The 19493-nt window shown below is 32.0% G+C and overlaps 1 protein-coding gene across 1 annotated transcript in view; it reads right to left on the bottom strand.

Annotated features, from left to right (window-relative positions):
- LOC146995732 (uncharacterized) overlaps nucleotides 1-18791 on the bottom strand; it is a 164190-nt gene extending 145399 nt beyond the window's left edge. Inside the window, exons 1-3 of the mRNA XM_085822979.1 lie at nucleotides 18741-18791; nucleotides 13593-13701; nucleotides 13431-13475 (exon numbers count right to left, since the gene is read on the bottom strand). Of these exons, the coding sequence (XP_085679105.1) occupies nucleotides 13431-13475; nucleotides 13593-13701; nucleotides 18741-18791 (205 nt within the window). The remainder of the gene's footprint in view (nucleotides 1-13430; nucleotides 13476-13592; nucleotides 13702-18740) is intronic.
- Between the last annotated feature and the right edge of the window lie 702 nt (nucleotides 18792-19493).

The raw sequence follows: 19493 nt of genomic DNA, 5'->3' as shown, positions 1-19493 counted from the left end.
ATTACAACTCGAAGAGGGGCCTATTTGTGACTTATGCAAATGGATAATTGCTTATCGACATTAACTGGTAGCAATTAGGCACCTACCCTATTGTTGTTGTGACTTAATATTGATCCGAACATAAGCCACAGATTTTATCCAAATTTTAATTGTGAAAAATAAGGTAGCGGCTTATATTCGCGACCTTTCGAAAATGATCAGGTACTTACATATTATTCCGCCAACCGTGAAACTGTTGCCAAGCATTGCGATTTAAGGCCAATTATGGATAAGTGTGCTGTAACAAAAACTTCATAATATCTCGCTTTCACCTGATGTAGAAATATATACAACTAAATGCAATATACAGCTAAATGCAATCCAGAGAAATTAGTGTGTTTAAAGTTTTCAAAACTGCTATTTTAGAATTTACATAAGCATAAAAACTCAAAGTACTGTAAGAATTTTTCAAAGACACTGATGGCAGAAGCTAAGGAAATATGTGACGTTATACTATGTATTGATATAATGCACAGATATTCTTCCACTAAACACTTAGCAGCTGCTAAATTGTTTAACAAGAAATGCTTAGTTTTAGGATTGACCATTCTACAGAAGAAATAATACTGACCACTGAAGCATATCCAATGATTGGCAAAGAAAAGCTTGAAACTGAACTAAAAGTATTCTATTGTAGGTCTGATATCCATGAATACTGCAAATTAATTGAGCTATTGAAATTTATCTTCGCAAATAATCTAGATGATGTTCTTGGTGAAATTACGAAACTGATAAAAATTCTCTTGAGAGTTCCCGTGACTACATCAGAGGCAGAACGCTGCTTTTCAAAATTGAAAAGAATGAAAACTTTTCTAAAATGCACTAGGAATTCGGAAAGACTAAATGCGCTTGCATTGCTTTCAATAAAGAAAAATTTCCTCAGTTGTCATCCTGAGATCAAGGAGAAAATTATTGATCTTTTCGCGCAAATTAAAACAAGAGGAATGGATTTCATTTTTAAATGACTAGACAAAGATTGAACTGTAATAATTTTGGTTAAAGTAATTAAGAAATGTTTAAGTTTTTTTCTTGTAAGATTTAATGAAGTTTCAAATAAATTTTCTTTTTATACATGTTTGTTTCCTTTTACATAATTTTAAAACAAATGTTAAATTTATTTGGAACAGCACCCCCACTAATTTTAGCCACGAGCCGCCACTGTTCAGGAATCATCCTTTTTTTTTTTTTTTTTTTTTTTTTTCTAACATTTTTTTCACTTCTTCTAATTTTAGAGTGTGGCCAATATGCGGGGACGACTTATATATTCGGACCAATATGGTATTTGACTTCTCTGACAGTAACATCAGATCAAGTCGAAATTCTACTGCTGATGAAAACGCAAGTTTGCTTCCTTTTTGCCATGCGCCTTGGGCACCTTATAGATGAAACCACGACATTGTCCATTTCCGTTCCAATTCTGAAGGAGAACCTTCCTGGTAATGGCTTCAGGCGTCTGTCACCCTTCTTCCCTTACCATCAAACTCATGGAGGTAGGAAAGGGAGGAGGGGCCATTCCGCGCTAGAAGTGAAGCACTGCTTTGAAGCTTGGGTCACCAGACGGGGTGTTCTTTGTTTACATTCAGAAGCTCGCTTGACAAGATTCTGATAGTATTTCGACACACGACAGTTCCATAGAAATCGAAAAAGGGACACTTTCGCATGAAAGAAACATTCATAGTGTGATGAATAATAGCAATTTGTCTAGTTTACTGACATTTACGCAAAAATCACATCTTGGTTATTTTTCGATAACTAACAACAGCGATTTTGATTATGAATTTGTTTTATAAAATTCTAAGCTGTTGCACTACAAAAATATACATTTTAAGAAAATTGCTAAAAGAGATCTGCCAAAATTTATTTTCTAGAAGATTTGAAAAGTTTGAAACTTGATGGCTAAATGTAAATATAAAATTATGTATGTTAAAATATTTGTAATTAGGCACATAGGTCAGATTAAGTTTTTATCAAATAGAGTAACGCATGCAAGGGGTATCTGCTTAAAGAGAGAGATGCCATCGTGGAGGAATTTTGAAGAAAAACTGACCTTTGAGTGGGTATTAAAAATAATACTTATAATTTTCATTCAAATTATATTCATATATATTTTTATGTAAAACTTTCGGGTGTATGCTAAATTAGTGTAAATTACTTTACACGAAAAATATAGTGAATGCACAGAAATTAAAGATTTGCACATGCCGGAAATGATAAATAGGAAATATGTATGGGTATTTATGCATGTGCTTGCAAAAAGCATGTATCTGCCTTTGACAAAATACTTAAATATTCATTAAATTATTTATAAATGTATTTGAAATGAAGAATTTATTCACTTATAAACAACTGTGAAAGTACTGTGAAGAAATCTAATGATTAAATGTATCTAATTTATAATGATTATAAATGTTATCTAAATATATAATAACCTTAATATTGAATTGTAAACATAAATTGAAATCCTGTTCACAAATACGTTATAAAACTATTTAAGCAAGAATTGTTCGTATTGGAAAGCAATCTGTTAAAAGGTATTGTAAAGCAAATGCTATGAGATGCGCACTTAAGAACGTAATAAAGAGTTTTGGAATATGTATTGTTGAAATGAAGGGTAAAAAAAAAATCTGATAAGTATAATTAAAAGAATTATTCCCTTTACATTTTATAATAACTCAGTTACAAGTTTTAAATAATACTTTAAAAAAAAAAAAAACTTATTTTATTCCCTTTCAGAAATGTTCAGAGAAAGTCAAATACTATTTAATACCTATTTAATTACTAGGAATTAGCAAAATACTTATTTAAAGTATTTCGCTAATTCCTAATAATTCTCTAATTTAAAATGAACCGAATAGAGCATTAATTATAAATTGACTTACATTTTTCGATTTAAAAGAAGCCAAAAAATCATGTCATATTTAAGAAAGTATTTTAGGAAGAAGCTCTATAAATAGAAAAGAAATAATGCATAATTTTAATATTAATAATACAATAAACTTTGATCTTAATTTTTGTACCTTAACCGAATAAAATCGAATTACCTTATTTTTTTTTCCTAATGTAATTAACGAAAACTTGTGAAAATATTTCATTCAAATTAAACCATTCTGAGAAAACTGTCCTGTGAAAAGTATAGCATTTAATTCCGTTCAGAATGAAATGTTGTTTAAAAATATGTTGTTTTCACATACTTAGGACTCTGAAAGTGTTGTAGAAAAAGAAAATATATACATTTATATGTATATTTGCGACGTAATTACAAAATATTTACACCCGAACGCGTCAAATCCCATAGAACTCAATGGTAAATGACCCAATGTTTTGGTCACCACGTAGGGATCGCCGGTGCTTCAGAGCAGGGTACGGAGAAACTTGTTTAGGGCGACTCCATCTTACTTCCTACCTCCATGATCAAACTATGGAGGTAAGAAGGAAGGAGTGGCCAACCGGCACTAGAAGTGAAGCACTGCTTCGAAGCTTCGGTCACCAGATGGGGTGTTCTTTGTTTACATTCAGAAGCTCGCTTGACAGTGTTCTGATAGTATTTCGACCCAGGACAGTTCCATACAAATCGAAAAAGGGATACTTTCGCATGAAAGAAACATTCATAGTGTGATGGATAATAGCAATTTGCATAGTTTAGCGACATTTGCGCAAAAATCACATGGTTATTTTTCGATAACTAACAACAGCGATTTTGATTATGAATTTTTTTTATAAAATTCTAAGCTGTTGAACTACAAAAATATAGATTTTTTAAAAAATGTTATGCTTAAAGAATGAAAAATACCTTACGGTACCTTTAAAATTGTATACGTCTTTCGATACCCTTGACAGAGTATTCGCTACTTTTATTTTATGCTCCAAACACCAAAATGTTTTAAATAAAAGAATATCTATATATTATTGTAACATGTACCTTTTAAAATTTTTTAGAGGAGAGCCTTTACTGCTGCTCATTTTAAACTCATCGTTTTAAATTTATATATCTGAAAAATAATCACTTTGGGCACGTTTTACTTATTTGGGTTAATTAAAATTAAAATCCTTATTTTATTCCTTTCAGAAATGTTCAGAGAAAGTTAAGTACTATTTAAAGTATTTCGCTAATTTCTAATAATTCTCTAATTTAAAATGAACCGAATAGAGCATTAATTATAAATTGACTTATATTTTGTGATTTACAAGATGCCTCAGAAGCCAAAAAATCATGTCATATTTAAGAAAGTATTTTAGGAAGAAGCTCTATGTAGTTAACGAAAATTTGTGAAAATATTTCATTCACGTTAAACCATTCTGTGAAAAGTATAGCATTTAATTCCGTTCAGAATGAAATGCTGTTTAAAAATATGTTGTTTTCATGTACTTAGGACTCTGAAGTGTTGTAGAAAAAGAAAATATATACATTTATATGTATATATACGACGTAATTACAAAATATTTACATCCGATCGCGTCAAACCCCATTGAACTTAATGGTAAATGACACAATGTTTTGGTCACCACGTAGGGATCGCCAGTGCTTCAAAGCAGGGTACGGGAGAAACCTGTTTAGGGCTACTCCATCTTACTTCCTACCTCCATGCATCAAACGGTCGCCGCTTTTTCGGATGGCCCAAACTTTCCTTTTACTATCGATCGGCAGACGTATGTCATGGATAAAGAAATAGCCGTTGTTTATCGATAACGAAGGTTCTAATGTTTTGTATTCGTGTATGAACTTTGTCAGAACGAAAATGAATATCGCGAAACCTTGCAATTTAAAGGAATACTTTGAAGACACGAAGTAGAAACTGTTAAAAAAATTTGCTTACTATAGAAAATCATTCGATGATAAAAGTATGTTATGTATGATACAAGTTATAAAAGTAAATGTAAAGATAATGTATGTATGTATGTGAAGTAAATAAAATCGTCTAGAACGTAAACGCTTTATTTGGTTATCTAGTTAAAAGTTTGGCCATTATGTTCTATTTGTTCTTAAGTACTTATCAACATAAATTTTTATTAATTTTATTGCCTAATATATAGCTGATGGTTCAAGATCTGGTCCAAGTAAAAAAAAAAAAAAAAAAAAAAAAAAAAAAAAAGTTTATAGACGTTCATATTCATTAATTTTGTTGCATAACGTGTAATAGAGTTCTGTTTGTTTTTTATTTGGTTTCATTGTCAGCTATTGCATACTTTTTTTTTTAAATAGCTGATGCTTTACAAAACATTCCATACTATATTAAACATTAAACAGGGTATACTGTGTTAGATTTGAAAATTGTTATTGTTTCTTCAGAAACTCAACAATTGCCTCTATGACTACTGTATTTTTCATCCTGTCTTATTGTATAATTGCAATCTGTTGATTTAAAATATAATAAATTAACAGTCAGTGTGTAAAGAAAATTCATTCTTTAGTTTTATCACGAACAACGTTTTTCAAAATAATCTTATAATTAAACACAACCAATTCAAAAAAATATTCTGTTTAAGTTAATAGTTCACCATAAAATTACATGCATTGAAATATCAGGAAGTTATAATAATGAAGATATTGACACTTTCGGAAAACAGGAAAGTTTTCTGAAGTGTATTTATTTCTCTAGTGATGTATAAGTCAATGCTACTTAGTTGTATAATATTACATTACTGTCTATTTTGACTGGTGACAGTAGATTAGCAGATAAGATAGCTGTATGGGAATTTCATAATACATGTTTCTCCTCGTGTATTATGTGAATACAAGTCAATTTCTCATAGAAATACCTTCTCAAAAGCATCCCTTTACCTAAGGTACATAGCTCTTATTGTACGTTACCTTGTTTTGTGTAACTTAGCATAGCCATCAACACCTTAATAATTTTAATACAATTTTTTTTTTTTTTTTTTTTTTTTGGCTACCATATTACCACAACAAATTTCACAGGATGCACCAAACTGTGTCAACCATGTGTATGTGCATATAACAATTCTTCAGTTTTTAATAAGCAGCATCCCCATTTTTATGTTTTTCTTTTTCTTTTTTTGTATGTATTTGTCCAAGTTACAATGATTTTTATAACTAATTTTTATTTTTATAACAAATCGTGCTCTTTTAAATGTGAAATTAATTTTAAAATATGCATTTGTGGAATTCGTCTGCAATGGATGAAATAGTAGTATGAATAAAATTCTAAAAAATAAAGCTGTATCAAATTATAAAGTTACAGAAGAATGGAATTTGCTATGTTAGTTGATTATTTAAATAACCCGGAATCTTTCTCCCTTCGCTGTTGCTATACCACCAAAAGAAAACCAATTATGAACAGCATCCTGCAAACAAAAACTTGCTTGTAACAAGGTTTATTGATTGATTGGTACAGACTTTAATGGCATATTTTTTACCGAATGAATCTAAAGCAAACCAGTATGAAGTGTAGTTTTACAGGTTAACTTGTTTTCAAATTAGGAACTCTGTAAAAGGGATCATCCAGCTGTACTGACACTGCATGTCCTTTCTCATATCTAGCTATTTGGTTGTAACAGGCAGTTAAGATAAAAACACTTGTAACACTGCTTAATTTTTATGTATGGTAGCCCAGTTACATGACTACGACATTTTTCCACTACTTTTTTTCTACTGTAAACTTGGTTTAGAAAGTTATTTACCAAGATTTTGGGATGTTGTATAGAAATATCATATGGAACAACTGCAGTCAAATGTATTGTTACAGAAGAGAGTATATCCTCTTACTGAATCTTTACGTGCACTTATTGTTTGATTTAATATTTCCAGTATAGTGGAATGACCATCGTGAAAACATAGTGTCCTGTAGCTCTTTCATATAATTCCATTCAGATATTCACACTATTATTTTAGTAAATTAATGCAGAAGACAATACATATTTACATCTATTTCTGATACTTCCAATTTTAAGGAATAATCATGGAGTCTATACTGTTACATAGAAGATGTTAAAAAGATACTTAACAGGGAGTTTCACATTATTCATGCAACAAAGGAGCTGAGGTTTATTGCATTTTTAACAATATGTTAAAACTCATACAAGCATTTATTTCTTTTATTATAGATGTAAATCGATGACCAGTTCCTAAAGTATTGAAAGATAAAAGTCAAGGAAAAAATTCTCAGTTCATAGTGCCAAAGCATTTTGTTAATAATGATTACTAATGTTATTATGTAGAACTGATGCTAAAATTCTATATTAGAAACAAGTATCCATTAATTGTGTTAGGTAGAATTAAAGAATAAACGGTTGAGCGGAAATTTATTAAATACATAAAACATAACAAAAGCCAGGGCTGTATTTATTCATCCATTTCAAAAATTGTGGCTTTTCTATCCAACTGTCTTCAAATCTGTGAATTCAGAAAAAACTCTGAAATTGTAATTTTTTAGAGAGAAGCATTTCCATCCTCAGAAAAATAAATGTTAAAAAAGAATTGAAATATAAAATTTGTGCATTTTATGCAGAAAGTGAAAAGAAAATCATTATTTCATTATAATTTTAATCATAAAAACAGATCTGCTTAATATTTTTTTTTGTAACAGTAACAATAAAATAAAAAATATTTCTTTATTTTAAGTATGTTCAGTGATATTAAAAATAGTTTTAAATTTTGATTTTGACTTGAAGATGCTGCAGAGGAGTTGCATGAGATCTAAAATTTCTCTGAAACATAGTTTGAAAACCTTCAAACTACTTGAAAACTTCAAATTATGTGAAAAAAGAAATGTAAATGTAAACAGCAGTGATTAAAAAGTTTTAATGACCAAAATATTTTAATTCGATCAGATTATTTGTTTATTTTGAAGAAGACACTGTAGAGACATTAGGATTTTCTTGGAAGCTGAGAAACGTGAAAAACGAGCAATGCCCTCTCCACGACTCGAACCATGGACCTCTCGAATATGTGCCGAGTGTGCTGATCATGTAGACATGCTACGAAGGCAAGTGAAATACCTTATAACACAATCCGATAATGAGATCATAAATAGAAGATAAAAATTTTTTTCTTTTGGAAAATTTAAAAAAAAAAAATTCATATTGCATATATACAAGCCTATACCATAAATTGTAACATATATAAAATTCTTTGATTATATAATGGAAAAAATAGTAATAAATGTAAATATTTCAATAAATGAATGGATAAAAAATGGCCTTAAACAACCTCATGTTTAAATTACTTAGAGAAATTAATGCCAACAAAAACATTATTATTGACACAAATGTAGATAAACACAAATTGCCTAATGTATTTAATTTGAAAATCTGTTTTGGAACGAAAGGTGTAAACAGCCTTAATGTGCTTAATAACTCAGATTTGTAATGCATATATTTTTATTTCCAATGGTAGACAAAATTATATATATATGTACACAGTATCAAATACACATACACAAAAATATGTCACACACTAAATAACAAACAGAGAATAAGGAAACCTATTTAGTGCTTGAACATACTATTTAGTGCCTTCCAGTAACAGCCACAGAGATCCTGTACAAAGCTATGCATTTCACAGGTGGTGGAGGTTGTATCTTGGGCCTTTATTACAATGATACAGAATTTTCAAATAGAAAGGTTTCGCTGAATAATGACCGGGTAAAAGATAAGTTATTATGATGGAATTAGGCTTTGGGTATCGGAAATGGACATGTAGATGAAGAACGAAAGCTTGTTTTAAATTACAGAGATTTCTAATACATTAATGTAATATATTTTTTAAAATATTTCAATAATATAATACTTTTCTAATATATTTATTTTATTATCCAAAATTATTTTCTAATTAACAGAAAGGTACGGCGTAAGTTTCAGTGATCAATTGTCAGAAAGGCTTCTTCTGGATTGCTTAATAATAATAATACAAGGAAATAAGCTTATTTTACATATGCCGTATGGGATAAGAAAAGGAACTTCTGAAGTATATTAAAAACTAAAAAGATGTGCATATACCATAGAAATGATTTTTAACTCTAAACAAAATTACTGGTTATCGTTTCGGAAACAAAATTCAATACTTCCCATAGTAAGACCAACTTGTGAAAGATTTTTTGCCGAACTGCAAATCATTGTGAAAGGAGGAAAATTTCCAAAAGCCATTTTGAAATTTTTAATAATATGACTATAAATCATAAGATACTACTTTTTGATCAGTAACATGGGTTGTTTGAACTAACTAAGAAAAAACTTTAAATTGCATCAGTATTATAACGAGCTAATAAATTTTAAATCACAAAATACAATGAACTGTCTGTAAGACAGCCAGATACAGCTGCTATAAAAATTGTTCTATGGAAGTGGTTGTCTTAGGGAGGGGATAATTGATACCAATGTTATTTATGTTGTTAAATTACCACTTTTGTCGTCCTGGTACTGTTCTCTGTCTATACATTTTGAATCTGAAATAATGCATTCAGCACGGCATGCACACTGGGTGGGAAAGAGAAGCAACAGAAAGAAACTGGAGAGTATGGTTAAATGATAAAAACCAGATCTTTAATACCACTATTGACAGAAAGAGACCAAAATGCAAATAAGAAACAAATTTCCTTAAAAGCTAACAATGAAGAGGGATTAAAATTGGAATCAGTGGTTAAAACCATGGGAATTTTATTGATATAAAACATCAAATGCCAAATGAAGTGGTTTCTTCCCCCCCCCCCCAGTATAATTTTTCGATGTGGGGAAATGGAAAACATGATTTCTTTGACTAGCAATCGTAGGTAATGCAGAATTTATGAATTTCTTTTCTTTGAACATAATTTTGTGTTGCTGAGTACAAAATTTAGGACACGCATCTCTGCTGTTTGGAGGAAACTTAAAAAAGAATGTGAACATAATAAAAAAAAAAAAAAAAAAAAAAAATACGGGTCATTGAAATAAATAAAAATTCAGATTCTTTTCTTGTGTTCTAACATATGCAATTATTACTTCAGTAGATTTTAATATTTATTTTATAATCATGCATTATTACTACTTAGGCAACAATACAGACATATATATAAATTTTCGCTATTTCTTTTTTTACTGTCATTACATACACAATTGCTGTTTTTTTATTAACAAGAGAATTGAACAAAGCATATCAATACTTTTGTATCAGCAATATGATTAAGTTTCTGTTTATTACGTCTTTTAAAGTTCTCACGATGAATTAATTCGAATAATGTAAATAATTGACTGTAGCATAGAGATTTATTCGTACTGCGTCCACTCTCGTATACAGCAAGGAAAAAAAATTACATATGAAGAGCGGCTCTTATCCAATTCGGCAAGATTTTCCATATGCAACCTTACCACAATTCCGCATAAAACGTAAACAAAGTATCGAGACATCGTAATCGATTACAAAGTGCAAAGCTATCAGCTATTCGTCATCGATGGGGAAAGGAAAGCTTGGGCCATCCGAAAAAGCGGCGACCGCATCAAACCACTCTTACCAATTATACTCTCTCGCCATGTGCTTTAAATGCTTCCATGTCGCAAAGATGCTATACACTTACAAACATCCGCGATCGAACCTTACAAACATCCGGGCCTTCTCTGAGATTCGAGTTTAGGCCCAATCATATGACAGCTCGCATCACTAATTACTGTACCGACCAGGGTGGCCTATCTATCTTGAATGTACAAACAAGAACATCAAATCTAAAACAATCTAAAACAATATTATCCTCAACTAATCGTTACGGAAGGGAGAATTTACCAATCTCGTACGGTAATGAGAACCTCTGCGACCTCTTGTAAAATATTAAACTGTTTCTTCACACATGACTGGACGTCTCTAGTAGTTTCGAACAGCAAGATATGGCTATTCATTCAACAAGGCATGAGTTGCAATTATCTTCGCTAACTTTCAAAATCATTTGCGTGCGCTTTAATTTACATAATGTTCTAGTCTAAGTGGATATATATATATAACATGAATCAAAGTAAGACAGGACATTGTTTAAATCAAGCTCAACTCTTCGTAACACTAAGAAAACTGTCATGACGATGCTGACTTTTGGCGATGCTATTAAGAAGTGTAAGAAGCCTCGCTGTCAGTTGAGACTGAATAAACGTGTTTTTAAATTAAATTTCTAATGGACACCAAGTAATTTAAAGCTTTCGTGAACGAACTACTTTCTTCTCTTACGACGTGAATTTACACCAAATCCATGATATCTCCTCTTGTGTTGAACAAACTATAGCAATATCTTTTGACTCTGCCATGAGCTATAAGACGGTTTCTTTTTATTAGTAAAAATATTTATGGCTTAGAGTTGCATTAAAAGCTCAAAATATTCTTCTTCATTTGATCTGCTTTTTCAGGAGATCCGTAGAAAACATAAATACGCAACAATTATTAAACTTTAAAATATAGTTAATAGTTGCGGAATTTTGCTGGAATCCATATTTTGAGCTTCAAGCCACTGCCTGAACATATTCAGTATCTGTTAGCTTGAATGTACCTCCCTTCTACGTTGATTCGCTTTTCATCATGTTCTCACTGTCTTTTTTTTTTTTTTTTTTTTTTTATCAGACTGTGAAATTTTTTGTTCGATAACTTTGAGTCTCCTTTATAAGCGCGTCGTTGAGGGATAATATTATATAGCACGTTATTAAGTTAAAAATTCTTTAAATGTTATGATATGATATAAGATAGTTTTAAATAACATGCAACCTACCATCGGCACAACGGTAAAATCACTGAACTTTGGTAATTCGACCCAGGTTTAAATCCCAGCAAACGGGTTGGCTGCTTGATAGGTTTCATGATTTTCATTGTGTGTAACGTAAATATAAGCCAGTTTCTCTTAAAAAGTCCCCTACGAAGGCATCCTTTTCCTTATGTTAGATAGCCCTTTCGTGCTTTGCCGAAATCCAAGTGATTCACTCCTCAAGTAAAGACAAAAAAAGTTACCATGTTACAACTGGGAAAAATAATTATTAAATAATCCTATACCGAAGTATTTTGGTCAATATATATTTTATATAGTCAATATGTATTTTAGTCAATATATATTTTATTTATATATTTTAGTCAATAATATTTTAGTCAATTAACTGTATGAGAGCTATGGAATTTGAAGCTCTTTTAATCCATGCTTCTCGTAAAACCACTTACGTAACCTATTACTTGGTCCAAAGTTGAAAGAATGTAAATTACACCCAATCCTGCCATTATCACGAGCATTTTTTTCATTACTATTATAAGGATTCGGCTTCGGTATTTGTACCAAGGAAACGGTTTGTGATAATCTCCTTTCTATGGTAAATAGAAATATTTGCTCAAGAACAAGTTTTTTCTGTTGAAGGAACAAAAAAAAAAAAAAAAACTTTCTGAAGTTTCTTCTGATGAGAAAGCTTTGCTTTTTCTTTTCCCTTCCCTCTTCCTAACGTCCTAATACACTTGAAGAGAAGGGCGGGAAAATGTTGAGTAGAATATGCAGAACACTGCTCATTTCTCTTTACGACCTTGAGAATGAATGATACGAGCGTTATGTATCGGAACTGCCTGTTTGCAGAGCAGCTTCGACTCAGCGATAAATATCGAAATGAGCTGATTACGAGCATATGCTTACATATTTCGGAACAAATTAGTTCTGTTAGGTTGCAAAAAGATCTATCATACGAATATTCCAATTATATGAAATCATGCAATTAAAAACTTAGTACATGAGACCTGACAGAGTAGCATAAATAGAGGTACAAAAAAGTCAGGGCTAGAGCTAGGCTTTTCACCGCCCCTTTAAAATTTTGCTTTCCTTAAAGCCTGCTGTCCCGCGGCCATATTGGCTCTGGCGCTGGCCTGATACAATATATTGTCGCATAAGGGTTCGAAATTATATCGATCTCTTGCATATTCTGATGAGCTAAATTTATGCAGCTAAACTTTAAATTATATGTATATAGAATCGTAATGCAGTTTTTGCCTCTGAAACAAATATGCATGCAGACAGGGTGTGCTTGGAACTGCACCAAAAAAGGAAAAAATCTCTTGATCAATTCCTGACGAAAAAAGTCTTGCAAATAATTACAGTGCAAAAAGAAAAGAGGAATTGAGAGATGAAGTTCTGGTGTCCAGCAAACTGAATTGTGATTGGTTCCGGCACTCCCAAGTCATTCACTAATTTAAAAGTAGTAAATGTACCTTATTTCTTAAGATGAAGGACCTTAAAATATTCCACGGGTTCCCCAATCATTAATTATTAAAAAAAATACCTTGCATCTTAAGATGAAGGACTTCCAAAAATTCACGTTAATTAATTTTTAACCCCACGTCCCCAAGCGTTAATTAATTTTTAAAAAGCAGTAAACATATCTTGTATTTTGAAATGCGAGACATCCGAAAGTCCTATGTAGTCTCAAATCATTAACTAATTTTTAAAAAGTAGTAAACATACCTTCTGCCTTGAAGATTAAGAACCTCCAAAAATTCCACAAGGACCCTAAATGATAAATTAATTAAAAAAATTAGTAAATATACTTTGCACCTTAAGATGAAGAAGAAAGTTCCACAGAATCCCCCCCCGATAATAAATTAATAAAAAAAATAATAAGCATACCTTGTATCTTAAGATAAGAGACCTTCAAAAGTAGAGGTAAAATGTGCTTCCCACTTCGTAATTCCGTCACTAACTGAAACGCAGTCGCATGGACCTCCGACCTAAGGTTCTACACCAATCAGAGTTATATGTCCATGCGACGGAAAAGAAACCGCCAGCGGCATTCACTGAATCAATGATAGTAATATTACAATGCTAAATTGACAATGTCATCTATACAAAAATTGTTAAATAATAATCCGTATGAAAAATAAATATACGATCAATTAATAATTACATTGTCATGGATAGGATCTATGTTGTGGAGAGTGGAACTTATATATTAACCAGTTTTTAAACCTATGTCTTCTTCAATACGTCATAACTTCATGTTCTTATCAGTTACACACCTAATGATGTGTGTCCGTATTATTTTTGCAAGAGTAGGCCAGTCACATCAGTTCAGGCAGTTGATAGTTCCATAGCCCAAAGTATATGATGTTGTGGAGGCTATTCTATGTTCATATAAACTGAATTCTAACTTTTGATAAATTCGAAGTACACTTTTGTTAAGTTCATTGTTCACGTAAATACTACTTGTCCACTTCGATACATCATAACTTCGTGTCTTTAACAGTTTGCACACCTCATTATGTGTGTCCATAGCAATTTGCACACTGTGTCGCAATTATCCGCCAAGCAATCATGAAATTGCAGTTGGGAAGTTCATTGTAATATGTACACTATTTTACTATTATCCACAGAAGCAAACGCTTTGTAAATAATAACTTGGCTCTCAGATGATAAAAAAAAAAAAAGAAGGAAACTAATTCTTAAATTTTTCATTACAATTCTAAATTGTGCAAAACTACAGATTTGTTAAACAGTTCCAGTCAATACAAATTGACTAGTATTCCAACAATATAAAGTACATATTCTAAAATAAAACGTCTAATGGAAAACAGGAACTAACTCCCAATTAAAATAGACGTAAAATACATAATTATTCAGTACATATTATTTACCAATCATCATACCATAAAAATACACATGTTTCAAATGCTGCAACTAATTTTTTATTACAGTTAGAATATTTCCCAATCAAACATACTACAAATCTACATGTTTAAAAAAAAACTGCAATTAATTTTTTCATTGCAGTTAAAATAATAAATTTCTATTATACAATTATAAATAGCACAAATAAACAATTTCAATCTATACAAATTGACAGGTATTCCTACAATATAAGAACAGATAGTCAAATATAGCTAATCATTCTTGAAAAATGGCTATAATATTCCCCAATTTCTTCAAATAATTAAAAACATCTACGGAAAAACAGGAACCGATTCCCAATTGTTACAAACATGAAATACCAAAAATTATTCAGTACATATCACATACCAACCAATTATACCATATAAATGCACATGTTTCAAAGGCTGTAACTAATTTTTCATTACAGTATAGTTATTAATCCATCATACTATATAAATGCACATGTTTCAAATACTGCAACCAATTTTTCATTACAGTTAGTATATTCCAATTTGCCAGATAATAAAATAAATCTGCTCTAAGTTGAATTGACTGTAATAGTTCACAATGCTTAAAATAGTTAAGAACATCTACTAGAAAACAGAAACTGATACCCAATCGTGATGGACATGATATACAGAAGTTATTCTGTACAAGGCAGTTATAATTTCAGATCCTATAAAAAGTTACAAAACATCCTCAGATGTTTATTCTTATGTGCAAATATAAAACACTGAACTCTCTATCAAATATAGAAGAGATATTTACCAATTCTATCAAAACTCAATAGACCTTGTAGTGTTTATATTTAACTAACATTTATTTTAAGCTATCTTTCCTGTCAAGCCTTTACTTTCACCTGGAATTGTCAATGCCAGAGTATGTAAATCATAGTAGAACGCGCAGAGTATTCAAATTTTTAGCAGAAGTAATTGAGTTTAAATAGAAGGGAAGCGAGATTTTAAGTGTGCTTCTTGAATCACGAGCGTGAAGGTTGCTTGGTAGAAAGTTTAAGAACCGTGCGTTTCGGCCTGTGTGCCTATTTCGACAGTTCGTTGAATCTTTCAAATTCTTAATCAGAAAGTTTGCTGAATCTCAGCTGTATCTTAGAACGCGGTTAAGATAGTTACAATTATAGAGCCTCGTAGATAGTGACTTCGTTAGTTATTCATCCTGTCATTCATTTTTAGTTCTTCTTTACCATTTTTGTTTAACCGCCAGGTCGGCGTAGTTTGTGAGCGTCGAGTGAACGCAACTGTGACTTCTAAAGTGAAATAAAAAGGGAGTTAAACCCTTCTTAAGAGTCTGTGTAATTTCCAGTTCATAACAGTCACTACTACTATTGCTGACAAGTTGGGGCCTCTCAACATCACAACCTAAATATTTCACACATTTAATTATAACTCTAATAACAAAGAAGCATTATAACCGACAAAATAATTAGAAACAGTTCTAAATTCCTGTTCTTACTGAAAATGCAGAAATTCTAAGAACTGTAATGAACTTTTTTTACACAGTCAGAATATTCTGAAGTCCTAAGCACGAAATAAAACTGTTGTTACAAATCTGCAAATTTCACCATTCAGCCGACCTAAAAACAAAAGGCCGTTTCCTAAACTTATCAGCAAAAAAATTCGATTGCGTCCCTTTGGTATCCTAAGAAAGTGTTTTAATTCATAAAAGTCGTCATTATTTAAAAGTTGGCATTTGGAATCCTTAATATCCCCCTTCTTCATTTTTTCCTTGATGCGCTGAAAATCGGCAGTGGAGGCAGAAATTATTCGCATAGAAGCCGAAGAGTTCTACTCCACTGGCCTGATAAATGGTATATATGTTAATATATGTTACGGTGAAACACCGAAATCTGGAGAATGTCGACTTTTACCGGTTTATGTCAACATTCACATAGTCGCTTGGTGTATGTCCGAAATATTTTCCAAATACTCTTATTTTTGACTTACACCGGTGAATGTCGACATTCACCATGTACTAATGGTGAATGTTGAACATATAAGAATATTATATTTCCTTCTCCGTAATTCATTCGCGAAAAAACGCACTTGAGACTCAGAATAAGAACTTAAGAACATAAGAACTTAAAACACACAGTACATTCAAAATGAGAAAGGAAAATAATAGAAGTTATAAACTTACCAAATTATGTGATTCAAATCTTATTTATTGCAACAACTTAAACTATTATGACACTTTGAATTGCACAAGAGGCCCTTGCTTTTACAACTGCATTTATTTGTGGAACACTTCCTTTTGGAATGGCAGCGTGTACATATACTCCTCTCTTTTCGACCTACACCAGAGCATATCTGTGATTGGCGACATACACCGGTGAGGGTCCGAATGTACAAGAATGTAAAGAAATATTCGATCTTTCACCGACGTATTTGGTGAATGTTGACATTCTCCGGTGAAAGTCGACATTCTCCAATTTCGGTCTTTCACGGTAAAATATACATTGTAAAGTTAGCTAAAAACTCTTCATTCATGTTTGGCATGTTCTTCATTCATGTTACATATTCTTCATTCATGTTTAATTGCTCCTGGGATATCTACAGAAGGGCTTGCATTATTTGTAATTACCAAGTTCATTATATCCAACCTAACAAGAAATATAAATTTAAAAGGATTACAGATAAATTGTTGTTGGTATTAAAGCTCTTGTTTCGATATAGCTGGACCAAATACAATTATCCACTTCTCTTTAACACATCCATTATGTTAAAAAGCATAACATAATGGATATGGCACATATGCCATAACTTCTGCCTATATGCTAGTATATGAGTGTTTGAGAATTCCAGATCTTTCAATTCTGAATCCAACAAGGTTAAAATTACTAAAATAGCTCAGCCGAAGCTCAAAATGTGGACAAAAACGCTCCAAATTAGCCTTAGTGGCAATCTTTAATTGTTAACTTCGCGAAGTTTACCGGTTTTTGCCAATATTGCGATTTTATGGAAGTTTAAGAATACAGGCGCAAGTCTATTTAACACTGAGTAAATGATTATCTAGCTAAATTGGTGTGATATCACCAAGCTAGCGATGGTTTTGGTAAAAAAATTTTGTCACCAAATTCGGCGAGAAATCGCCAAAAGTCGCCAAACTTAAGTACCAAGTGGCAACATTTGGGTCCCGTTCCTGTATAACTGTAATGGGCATTGTTATTGAATAACTGCAATTGATCCTATATGTAACTTAACCGTATCTGACTCTCATATCCTTCCATTAATTTCGAGAAAGTACCAGGCATTTCTTCGTGGTCGGGGGAAAGCTATATAAGGCCGGAGAAATCATCAGTTTCTCAATTGTTTAGTTCAGCGTGCGTTCAGAGTATTGAGATACCTCAGTAAGAGCTTTGACATTTTAGATGCGTTTTGCATTACGCTGTGTTTTACGTTCTTAGTAGTTTGAAATGTAACTACTGATTGTACTTGGTGATATTGAAAAGACCTGTACAAATATTAGTGTGGAAAGTTCCAAGACTGTGAAGTGTTTCCTTTGGTAAAATAAATTTTATTAAGCTATGATCGGTTCTGTGTGTATTTAATCTATTAGGAACACGTACGCACGGAACAATCTAGATTTCTTCCACTGGTCAGGTAATTAATAGGGTGGAGCTAAAAAATCTTTTTGAAAATTCATATTCCCTGAGTCTATTATATGGTTCCAAATGAGCTAGAATAAATTGTGCTCAAATTTCAGCCCAAAATATTGACATTTTGAGGTTCCACACCTCAAATGAATATCTGTATTGACTTTTTTAACGGTTTTATTCTTTTCTCATGAATTGCTTTGTCAATAGCGCCATTGTTAAGGCGAGAAATTGCTTCCCACACCAAAATATCAAATTTAATAACAAAATATGCTACTACTGATATTTTTGAGATCTTTGTTGGTCATAAACTGCATTGGTTTGTATGCTTCTTGCACAACAATGAATTGTCTCTTCATCATCTTTTCCAGGAGATTGATGGAAATACATCTGGGCCACAATAATTTTATGGAACAATAGGAAAATCCATGAAAACATATGAAACCCTTCCTGTGACAGGTTATGTGCCTAATTCAGATGATCTATCCTAAATTGACAAAAAAGACCTCAGTACTCACCACAAATACCTCGTTGATGTTTCCTAAGCAGTATCCTCGGAAAAGTACCATTCAGACTAAGTAAACAGGAGTCCTGGGAAGATAGTCCACTCAAGATGGCTCACTACAGGCAACAGCCAACAGAATTCTTCGCCTTTATGCATCAACCGCCGAACCAACAGATGACTTGAAGGTGCTAGCCGAATATGTTATAAAAATTCATGTGCCATCCTGGTTTGTAATAAAGAAAATCTTGAAAGCAACACACGAAGCACGTCTTGTTCACGGAATGATAAAAAAAAAGTTCATTCTTGCAAGAAAATTTTAAGGCAATCTTTCACAAAGTTTTTCAGAGGAACTGTTATTTTGCTCACTCTGAAAACATCCTGTTGGCGATGGTAGAAAGATGAAGAAGCACATATGTGGGAACATGGCCTCAGAAGAATACCGAAAGTCAGAAAAACTTCCTTGGAAGGGGGGAAATACGATAATTTGTGCGTCTCAAATTAAATTTCAAAGCAGAGGAATATTTTGAGATGCTTCACTTGAGCAATCCCTTGCAAACACTGGGTACCTTGAACCTCAGAGATGAGGACATCAGATTGATTAGGAGGGATTCTCAGTTTTGAAATAGGAAAGTTCCCTCGCCATTCTCAAATAGTAAACAGCCATGTCAGACTGGTGACAGATGCGTCATTGGCAACATATGGTGCAAAAGCCAGGGATGGATTCATACGCAATCGAAGTCCCGGAACGTATTCACGAAGTTCGACA

The sequence above is a fragment of the Stegodyphus dumicola genome, chromosome 8 (assembly GCF_044657685.1).
Source record: "Stegodyphus dumicola isolate Sdum_Otavi_A_Nest chromosome 8, ASM4465768v1".
Classification (NCBI taxonomy): Eukaryota; Metazoa; Arthropoda; class Arachnida; order Araneae; family Eresidae; genus Stegodyphus; species Stegodyphus dumicola.
Note: the sequence above shows the minus strand (reverse complement) of the source record. Positions and strands in the feature narration are given on the sequence as shown.